Consider the following 10,810-nt stretch of genomic DNA (forward strand, 5'->3'; position numbering starts at 1 on the left):
GCCACCGGCGCTCCTTGAACGTAACAGAGGAAATAAAAATGATAACTTAAATACTAGAGAAAGCAGTGTATGAGAAAGATGGAATTAGCATTAAACATGTATGAAGACTACAGGTTTCTATCTTTTGCATATTCAATCAACTAGCCTAGTAAATAAAGGTCACTGGCTAGGTTTAAAGCTCTGACAATCACAGGGCATCCTGCCACACAGACATCTAGCCCTCCATCTCCCCGAAGCCAAAGCAAACCCCACTGTCAATGAGTGGATACTAACTCAGAGCGACTCTGCAGGCAGAGCAGAACGGCTATGCATTTCTGAGATGGTAACTCTGCCGGAGCCACGGTGGAGTCAAACTGCCGCCGCTGCGGTTAGTAGCCCAGTTTGTAACCCGTTACTTCAGCAAGACTCCCAAAGCTCTATCTAGTGGCTCTCAATGCTTTGTTCCTTCATTTATTCTATAAACACCAAGCGAAGGGTCAGAGAGTAAAAGGGGATTAGGACACAGCCCTGGCCCTCAAGGAGCACCCAGTCCAACAAGGTATCAGACCCGAGAGCGGCTCCCGATGGGAACAACAAGGAGACTCACACTCAGGCTGGGGGAGCACCGGGGGCGGAGCTCCACACGACCTGCAGAATGGCTTTCCCTGAGATGATGGGGCGTCCGATTGGGCTCTCAAAAACAGAAACCCAAGCTTACCAGGCAAAAAAGAAAGGAGAGGCACAAAACATTCCAGGTCAACAGTCCAGAAGGGGCCTGAGTCAGGAGAGGGGCATTACAGTGGGATGCTAGGCAGGCGCTAGAGGAACGGGGTGGCCAGCAGGCCGGATTAGTGGATCTGGATGTGAAATTGCCAACGATGGAAGCCAACTGAGGTTCGGGAGCAGCAAGTTGCTAAGACCAGAGGTGTTTTTCTGGTAGTCATGCTGGCTCCGGGGCAGCCCGGCTGAAGTGGGGACAGAATCATTTCTTCCTTCTTCTGACCCCATTCCCAGAACTCAGCAGCACACAGAAAGCCCATGGCACTGAATGGTTTTCTCCAAAGACGGACCAGGGGACACTACCACTTGCAAAGGCAGCTCTCAGGGAGCCTGGCCTGCTCGCTCTGGCCTTCCTTCCATCCTAGGGTTCTACTCCAGCAGGGGGCAGCCCTGTGGTGTGGTGTGGTGTGTCGTGTTGTGAGGACCATGCGTGAAGACCTGAGAGACTCGCAGAGGCTGTACCCCAACGTTCGCTGCAGCGTGAGTCTCAACAGCTCAATGTGGGAAACCATCTAAATGCTCATCAACAAACGGATGGACCAGCAAAATGCGGTGTATACGAACAATGGATACTATTCAGCCAGGAAGAGAAATGGAGCCTTGATGCATACTACGATGAGGAGGGGGGTTTAAGGACATTACGCTGAGGGCCGCCATCTGGAATTGGGAACCTCTTCGCTCAGTTCCACGCTAGGGGTGTACTGGCAACCCGCCTGGTACCAGGGCACCATCTAGCACATCAGTGAACACAATGGGTAGTCCAGGTGAAGATAAGTGCAGAATGCAAATTTTTAAGAAGAAAACGCTAAATCCCCAAGAGATGTGAAGATGAAGAGAAGAAGGGATACAGCTGTGATAAGGAAAACGACAACAGCTGTTGAAGCGCAGGAGAGCGATCTGCCCAGAAACGGGCTGCACACCCTCTCCGCGACCCCAACTCACTGCTCCCACGCCGGGGGAGATGGTGTTGCCTCAGACTGGGGTCAGGTGATCTGTGCTAATCACCCTGGTCACCGGCTAACAGCAACACAGGCATTTAGAAAGCCACTCTCAAAAGGCAAGAATTATTTTCAGTATATTTATTTGTTTTTGTGGTTTCTTTTTTTAAGATACTTTTCTTTGTCAGACATAGTCCTTGTTTAAAGAAAAGAAAAAACGTAAATATCTGTCTTATAAACATCATATTTTAAAGAAATACATGTGAAATATACAAAATGTAATGTGAACAAGAAATGTTTACAAATCCTTAGAGCCAGTTCTACGAAGCAAACCTAGAGATGTGTTTTTATAGAAACATTAGATTAAAAAAAATTGAAAAAAAGAAATACTGGATCAAGAAACATTATAGATTACAGATGTAAAATTATTTTAAAAACAGACATATAATTAAAAGTTGTTTTTATTCCTATAAACAATGCTAAATCAAACAATGTAACTCTTGGTACATTCTAAAACTTTCTTGGAGTGAAATCATTAAAGTGAAATTGTGACATTCATATGGAATAGTTTACTGCTGGGGGGGCGGGTACGGGAGAAGATGACTTAGACCGACAGAAATCAGCCAGTCACAAGGGACAATGATCGTTAGATCTCACTCTGTAAACAAAGGCAGGAAGAGATAAAGGAATGGAGATGGCAGTTTACTACCAGGGACAGGAAGGGGTCCTTGCTTGTGGAGTACAGACTTTGTTTCCGGAGAGAGGGGAAAAAAAATCACATTAAGGGACGGGTTGCACAGCTGCTTAAGGTACTTGCCACCTATCAGTTGTACGTGTACAAAAGGCTCACTGGCGGCAGATGTAGTGACAGCTATAGCCGTCACAACAAGAGGAATAGCCGCGGCTGCCCTGGAGAGTGGTCCCTGACCCGGAGGCTTAGGGCCCTGCTCAGTATCCTGATAACGCATGTAGTGCTTCTCTTCCACCTCCTGCTTTGTCGGGCCTTAAAACCTTACAAGCAGTCCCCAAAGGTACAACGACAGGTCCCTATTCACCTGGGAGAACAGAGATAAGAATCGAGGAGAGGAGGAGGAAACGGATGTGAGGCTGTCTGCCTCCATGAAGGCTCCCTCTGTGGCCCTGAGACAGAGGGGATGGCGCCCAGCTGTCACTCCTGAATACCTGTCCACGAGTCTACCGAAGGATCCTGAGCAAAGGGGGCGTGCAGATTGTTAAGTGTTCATGGGATTCAGATTTTCCGGAGTCACAGAGGGATGAACCCCTGAAGTTATTGCCAGAGATAATCTTTAAACCAAACTATGCCCTAAAGTTTTTATAAAAACCAACAATAGGCTAGCTTACTAGTGAAGGCTGTCTGTCTTGCGCATGAAGCTCTTTTTTCCCCCTTAAACTTGTTTCTGTGAACTGGGTGGCGGTTTACAGAGCAAATCCATTTTCCATCCAGCCACTCGCACACGTTTCATCTCATTGACTACAAACCCCACGCCCTCCCCGTTTCCTGTCTCCGTTCCTCCTCTCCAGCCTTGTCTAACCCTTCTGAATGCTGCCCTTGAGAAAATGCTGCCTTTTGATCTCAAATGCCCGCTTATTCTAAGGTGTGTGTCCCTCACAAGTGTTATCATTGTTCCCACTGTAGGCCTCTCTGTGGTTGACCCATTATGTTCCTTTAGGACGGGGTCTATATGGGATCAGACTAACAGCACCAACTCAAAAGATGGGGACCTTCGGGGGCAGTAAATTTTTGTTAAGAAGAAAAAAAAATTATGTTAAGAAACAACTCAGGAGAGGGGCTGACAACCAGTAGAATGTCCCCAACATCACGTACCTGGAGATGAAGAATCCGTGGACCGGTCTGTTCTGCGATATTCTCAACAGTAACCATAGAAATTACCCTAAGTCCAGGCCATCTTAAATAATAATAGAGCATAGATAAACCAAGTCCCTACTCCCTACTATGCAGCTTATTTGCTGAGTAAAAGCAACTTAATGTCTCTAAGCCTCAGTTCCATCTGTCAAATTGGATGATAATCATCAGCTCAGGGGCAGATGGTAAAGAACAGACAAGACAATGCCTGTAAAATACTTACCACTGCTCATGGCACATAGCAATAGCTCAATAAAATAAACACTAGCTGCCATTGTTATTGGGAACAATCGGAGAAGCTCTGGCCAACACGGGACACAGGTAGATCCAGCTGACTGAGGACAGAAGGAGGGCTAGAAAGAAGGGCAAGGAAGGACTGTACTGATCCCCTTGATGATCCAGCCCCAACTTTCCTTTCCTCTGCCTCGCAGCCATGGAGGCACAGTGGGGCTACTAACCTCAAGGCCAGCAGTTTGAAACCAGCAGCTGCTCCCTGGGAGAAAGATGAGGCTTTCTACTCCCGTAAAAACTTGCATTCTGGAATCCAGGAGCAGCAATGGGAGTAGCGATACCATGAGGGTAGGGGAAAGGTGGGGAGAAAAGGGGGAGAAAGGGGGAACCGATAGCAAGATCGACTTATAATCCGCGCCTGCCCCCAGGGGGATGTACAACAGAAACATAGGTGAAGGGAGACAGTGGGTGGTGTAAGAGATGAAAACAATAATTTATCAAGGGTTCACAAGGGTGGGGAGTAAGGGAAGGGAGGGACAAAAGAGGAGCTGCTACCAAGGGCTCATGTAGAAAGAAACTGTTTTGAAAATGATGAGGGCAACCTATGTACAAATGTGTTTGATACAATGGATGTATGGATTGTTTTAAGAACGGTAAAAGCCCCCAATCAAAGGATTAAGAAAAAAAAAAAGTTCCAGTCTGGAAATCCCCAGGAGCAGTTCTACCCTGTTCTACCGGGTTGTCAAGGGTCAGCTCTGACTTGATGGGAGGGAGTGGGGTGAGTCTGCTCCCCTCCTCTTACGGCAGAGTATCCTTCCAGAAAACCCGGGAGCTGAGCTTCTGCAGCCCCTCACAGAGCAGAGCGGGGTTTCACAAAATAGAACCCAATGTGACTACAACACCACCACTCCCCCACCCCCGTCCCAGGTATGGACATCAGCCCACTGCCTTCAACAGGCTTGTCTGTGGGCTGGAGACAGAGCAGTTGGCTCGGGTCTTTTTCCTAGCCTGTCTGCCCTCTGTGTTCTCTTCAGTGAGAGGATAGGGTTAAGTTACACTGGGAAGTCCCTCCGAGCTCTAATTTGTATGTTTGTCCTTCTGTTTATTTATTGGTTCACTCGGTCACTCAAAATGTATTCAAATGCTTCACGTCAAGCCTTCCCTGGAAAACCACGAGCCTCCGGGAGCACACACAGCAGACGGCTAATCCACAGTGAGTCTGTGTGCCGCGGTTCAAGGACGGCTGTGGTTGAGTGCTGCCATGGGGTGGAACTGGGTGTCAGGAAAGCCAATACCAGGGACACGAGCCACATATGTCTTAGAGGTGGGGCAGGGGGGGTCTAGAAAGATCACTTTTGGGGAAAAAGACACCTAAATCAGTCTAACAGCGAGGAGGCAAGAAGGCTGGGGTAAAAAGCTAAAAACTCGCTGGCTTCGGGTCAATGCCGACTCATGGCGACCCTGCAGGACGGAGTAGCACTGCCCCTGGGAGCTCCCCACACTGTAACTCTTCATGGGAGTAGAAAGCTCCACCTTTCTCTTGAGGAGCGGCTAGTGGTTTCCAACTGCCGACCTTGCAGATTGCCACCCAACGTGTACCCATGACACCACCAGGGCCCCAGCAAAGGTGAGAACAGCCCTAGAAAACCCCTCTCAAGTGCTTCGTCAGCGGGCAGTGCCCAGCCACCTACCCTACAGTCCCAACAAACGGCAGCAGCCTGAGGCCGGGCCAAGTGCCTCACAAGTACTCACTGATGATCTACCACCAACACGGGCCCTGGTGGCACCGTGGCTAGGCACTCGACTGCTACCCTAAAGGGTGGCGGTTCAAACCCACCTTGCAGCTCCACTGGAGACTCGGGGATCCGCTCCATAAATACGACCACCGAGAAAACCGCATGTGGCAGTTCGACCCTGTCACTGGGGGTCGCTATGGGCCAGAATCTCTCCCCAGAAACGTCTAACAACCAGAAGGGCGTGAGGGTCAGGTGTAGGAGAGCATGTGGAAGGAGCCAAGAAGAGAGATACAAGAAATGCTACACCACTGGATAGCTTATCACAGAGAAAGGCCTGCAGACAGGACGTAAGTTCCTATTAAGGTGTAAGTGGAGAGGAAGCAGTGCTTGATCCTCCCTGGTGACCCAGGGGAGGCCCAGTCAGATGGCTGAGGTGTGAAAAAGGCATGAGCCCCAGAACATTCCAAATCCATCATTAACTCCAAATTCTTGTTCTTCTCTTTGCCTTAAGAAACCTTAAGGCCTGCCCCTAATTAGAAAGCTGTTTCCCCTTCTCCTCCTGGCCCCTGGGCAAGTTGCAGGGCAGAGAGAGGAAGCAGAGCCCCCGAGGGCCACCAGCTTCCTTCCGGGCTCACAGCTACCTGAGCATCCCACTGGGCACACCCAGGGGCAGAGGCGGGGCATCTTCACCACCCCGGGCGCTCCCTCTGCCCATGATTGCTTTACAGCCTGAGACTGTGGAGTTGCTGACCTCGGCTCCTGCCTGCCCTTGGGGAGTGCGGGCCAGCCCTGGCCAAGTCGGGCCAGCAGCCACTCCCAACCTTGGGCCCCACCCAGAGACATGGCCAAGTCACCCTTCTCCCCCAGTCCCAGCCTGCTGCAGAAGTCTCAAAGCTCGCAGCTGGAAGCCCCAGGGAGTTGGGAGAACTGAAAGGCTTATTGGGTCCACAGCAACAGGGTATCCTGTCTGAAAGAAGTCTGGACCCAGGCTGTCCTGGTCCCTCCCATGCCAAGGCAGCGGGGCTAACCACTGCTCCCTCCCTCCCTCCCTTCCCCTGGCCTCAGGGTCTCTCACCCCACAAGCCTTCAAGGGGTTGGCACTGGGGGCTGCCCCCCTCCTTACCTCCTCGGTGGTGTTCTCGCCTCCACCATCCTTGCCCAAGCTGCTGGCTTTGGGCGTGCCTTTGGCAAGTTTGGGGGGCTCCTGAGGGGAGAAGATGGAGGTAGGGTGAGCAGATGCGCGGAAGGGAGCGTCTTGGGCCGGACGCCTTAGATCTTTGTTGCAATTATTCTCTGGTCCAACTCAACCCCTCGGTTGGCATCACTGAGTCTGACCTTGCCCGGCCCTGGCAGAGCGTGTAGGCCAAGGGAGACCCAGTCCTTCCAGGGAGGCAGGACCTGGTGAGGGAGGCATGGCTGAAGCCGTGCGTGAGTGGAGGGTCAGGAAAGAACCGCGCACGGTGAGGAGTCGTGAGGGCAAGCACCGTGGAACGCGCGGTCACAGGCACACTTGAGGCCCATGCTGCCTGGGAGGGGGCAACACTCTTCCCAGGAGTCATCTCAAGAAGCCAGGGGGGAGGGGGCTTTTTTTTTTTTTTGGATGTCACAAATAGCACTCAGGGGATGCTACCAGCTACAGGAGCTGACCCATCTAAATGCCCTGGGTTGTCTTTGTACAGGGCCAGTCTGGGAAGCCCTGTGGCCGCTTCTCCTCGGCCCTCCCTATGGGGTCGTGAGGAACCCAAAGGGCATAGGGTAATGGGTTTCACCGGTACCTCTGAGGACCTCTGTCAACAACCACTTAGACAAAACCGGAAAGTCCAAACCCACTGCCACTGAGTCGGTTCTGGTTTCTGGCAACCCTAAATTCTACAGGACTAGGAAGCCTCATCTCTCTCCCTCGGAGCAGCTGGCAGTTTTGAACTGATGACCTTGTGGTTAGCAGCCCAATGCATAACCACTATGCCACCAGGGCTCCCCTCGTACAGGGACAGGGCAGGGGTACAGGGTCTACAGTCGACCTCCGGAATCCAGCAGCTGGCTCGGAGCTGAGGACGACCAGCCTCTCTTCCTGTGCTCCGGGCCCAAATAGCAACTGCACGGGAACAGAATGGGACCAAGACTTGGGCAGCAGGTGAGGTCTGATGGCAAGCTCAACACAAACCAGCTGCATGCCACGGTGGCCGAGGCAGCTCCCGGGCCCGTGTGGAGCACCCAGGCCCCGGCACTGGGCATCCGGAGGGGTCCTTGTCTTCCAACGGGTCACCCCTGGAGGATCTGGTTCCCTCGTGGGCACTGGCAGAGCAGGGGGGTGCAGCCCCCGTGTCCCGGGAGTGCCTTCAAAAGCGTATCCAGCAAGCAACAGCTGCAGGCCTGGGAGAGTTGACAATGGAGGGAGGAGTCCCGGGGAGGGGATGTGGGATGAAACTTTACCAACAAATGCAGGGCTGCCGTGCGGCGTAGGTGAGCCTTCTGCAAGCGGAGGGCAAGGGCAATGCAACAGGCTGACTGTTCCCTGGGCAGCAGTCGCACTTGTGAAGGGGCTGCTGGGAGAGGCCGAGGTGGGGTGACCCCTCTGAGGGGCAGCAAGATGGGAGTCGAGGCTGAAACACAGGGCTGGGCCGTGCGGCTCTGGGAAGTCACACCCCGCTTAGTGGTGGAGCAATCTGACAGCGGGAAGAGCGATGTGCTGAGTGCTTCTGACTATGGGGGCAAAGGATTTCAGGGAGAAGAGAGCTCTGTGTGGGCTGGGAGGCTTCGTGGGGGCGGGGAGGAAGAAAGCCATCCCCAGGCAGGGTGGGCGCAGCTCTCTGCAGCCAAAGGAGTGAGTTCCTTCCTTGTGCTGAGCACTCTCCCACCGCCACCAGCCAGGCTGGCCACACTGACCCAGGCGCCGAGGAGAAGCACCAAGCATGGGCCAGAGAGGACAGGGCAGGGCACTGAGGTGACTCTGGACATCCCCTCGATGGGGGCCCCTGGGACAGAGCTGACCCACCTTCAGACAAGTCGAGCTCTTTGTTTTCTGCTTGGTTCCCCTCTGCCTCTTTCCCCCAACCCTGGAGCTGCAGCACAGTGCCTCCGGCCTCGCCCTCAAAAAAGACACCTCAAGAGAGATCCCAGCTGCCTTTGTGTGTGCACTGGAGGTATGTGTGGGTGTGTGTTCGTGTGTGTGTGTGGGGGGGGGACCCAAGCCCATCATTCGTGCTCCCCGAGCAGGTGTACACACACGTCTGCAGCCACCAGCCTGGGGCTGCACAGCGCAGCTTTGGTTGAAGAAGATAGGCCTTGGAGTCAGTCTGGTGTGCGAGGCCCGGAGCTGACAAGCAGGGAAATCGCAGGCAAGTGTAACTAGCCACTCTGAGCTTGTTTCTTTCTCTCCTCAACAAGGGGAGCCCCGTTCCCTAGGCACACACCTGGCACACGAGGACCCACAATGTTGAAGGCCCGGAATGCTGTTGGCCAGCATTCTGTTATTATGAACAAGAAGAAGGTAGGGGGTACAGGGACACCCCAACCCAGGAATCACAAAAGTCCCGGGTCAGTCTATATCACTGAGCACCCATGTACAGGAGGAGCCGAGCTCAGCCGTTACCTCAAGTGGGAATAAAGATTTCTCTCCAATTGATTCCCACCCAAAGCGCAACAAATGGCCCTGCAAGTATCCTGTCTGTCAGTCCAGGGGAGGACGCAGGGCTGCCTCTAACTGAGGGAGAAGGCCGTGAGGGAGGGTCAGGTCTGGGGCCAGCAGAGGCAGGAGAAAGGGGCCGGGTGGGGTACACAATGAAGACTCTTCACCCACCCACCTATCCACCTACCTACCCACGCTCTCTCTACCCACCTCACCCAGGCAACCCTCAGTCTCACTGTGACCTCCCTCTGCTCAGGACTTGCCCCAAATACCGAATGCAACCAAAAGCCAAAAGGGCAAAGTTAAACAAACTGAAAGGGGGCTGGAGGTAGGCCTGGTCCCAAGGCCCCTTAGCACACTACTAACCATACACCTCTGCTCCTCCCAAGTCTCACTGCAAAGAGCTCCTCTGCTCCTTCTACCAGCCATGGTTTCTGTGGGCATGGCAGTCTCTGCTCCACCAGACTAAAAGCTACAAATGGTGAGGACTTCACATCTTTTAAAAAACAAAACCCTCACTGCCATCGAGTTGATCCTAACTCAAAGTGATCTTGATCGCCAACCCCACCCCCTCCCACACCCCCTGCCTCAGAACAGGCCAGCACTACCCCTGTAGGTTTCTGAGACTGGAACTCTTCACAGGAGACAAAAGGCATCATTTTCCTCCTGCAGAACGGCTGGTGACTTTGAACTGCTGACCTTAGACCTAGCAGCCCAACATGAAGCCAGCAGGGCTTCACAAACTGCCCTTGAATGTTGCCCCTCACCTCACTCCTTAGAGGAGCTCCTTAGGCCCTGGCGTGGCTGACTTGAGTGTTCTTCATCTGCAGTTAGGCTGTCCAGACAGACCACCTCAGCAGGCCTATCCGAGGCCAGGGCCTGGTCCAACCCAGCACCCCAGGAGGTCTGGTCCCCAGCAGCCCATCACCACTGCATTTACAACCTGGCTCGGAGAGGTTATGGGGCCGACCCAGAGTCAGAGCGGCTCGGCCTATCTCCAGTAGCCCTAGATAAAGAGCTGGCTTGATAAGGTCAGAGCCCAGGAAACCAGAGGGCACGGGAAAGTAATACACCTCTAGGGTCACAGAGCAGGTGATCAGAACACCAGCGCTAGCCCGAGTGAGGGGCCAAGTCCAGGAGAGCAGAAGCTGGGGGGGAGGCTGGGACTGACACCCCGGCATCCTCTGTGAATCTGTAACTCAAAGGAACCCCACTTCTGGGGCAGTCCTCAGCAAGACCAGGAAAGAGAGCAGAAGGCAGGGATGAGGAGCAGGGGCAGGTGGAGTGGGGACAGACAGGGAGGGTAGAAGGAAGCAGTGGCAGAGAAGGCTGTCAGGGCATCGTGACAGGGGCCCGCGTGCCCAGGGTGGCTGGCCTGAGGGGTGAGAAGGAAAACAAAGCTAACAGGGAGGGCGGATTCCTGATCTGAGGATCGTGGGGCCCACAGAGCCAGCACTGGTGGGAAAAGGAGACGAAGCACAGGTAGCCCTAGGACTCGGGTCAAGAAGCAGCCTGCTCAGACTGGAAGGGTGGCTTGGTCCTGGGTGCACCTGGGGGCCAGGTGGTGATGTCTGCCAGCCCACCCAGCCTTGCTACCAGAAAGGCCTTCAAGTCAGGAGACCCGATATTGCAA

General features: G+C 53.5%; 1 protein-coding gene across 1 annotated transcript in view; it reads right to left on the minus strand.

The window, feature by feature from the left end:
* Nucleotides 1-10,810, minus strand: part of PPP2R5D (protein phosphatase 2 regulatory subunit B'delta) — a 22,905-nt gene that overhangs the window by 10,049 nt on the left and 2,046 nt on the right. The window contains exon 2 of the mRNA XM_013006774.2: nucleotides 6,673-6,753. Within this exon, the coding sequence (XP_012862228.2) occupies nucleotides 6,673-6,753 (81 nt within the window). The remainder of the gene's footprint in view (nucleotides 1-6,672; nucleotides 6,754-10,810) is intronic.

The sequence above is a fragment of the Echinops telfairi genome, unplaced genomic scaffold, assembly GCF_000313985.2.
Source record: "Echinops telfairi isolate 266 unplaced genomic scaffold, ASM31398v2 ScPeMD7_3533;HRSCAF=4204_1, whole genome shotgun sequence".
NCBI lineage: Eukaryota > Metazoa > Chordata > Mammalia > Afrosoricida > Tenrecidae > Echinops > Echinops telfairi.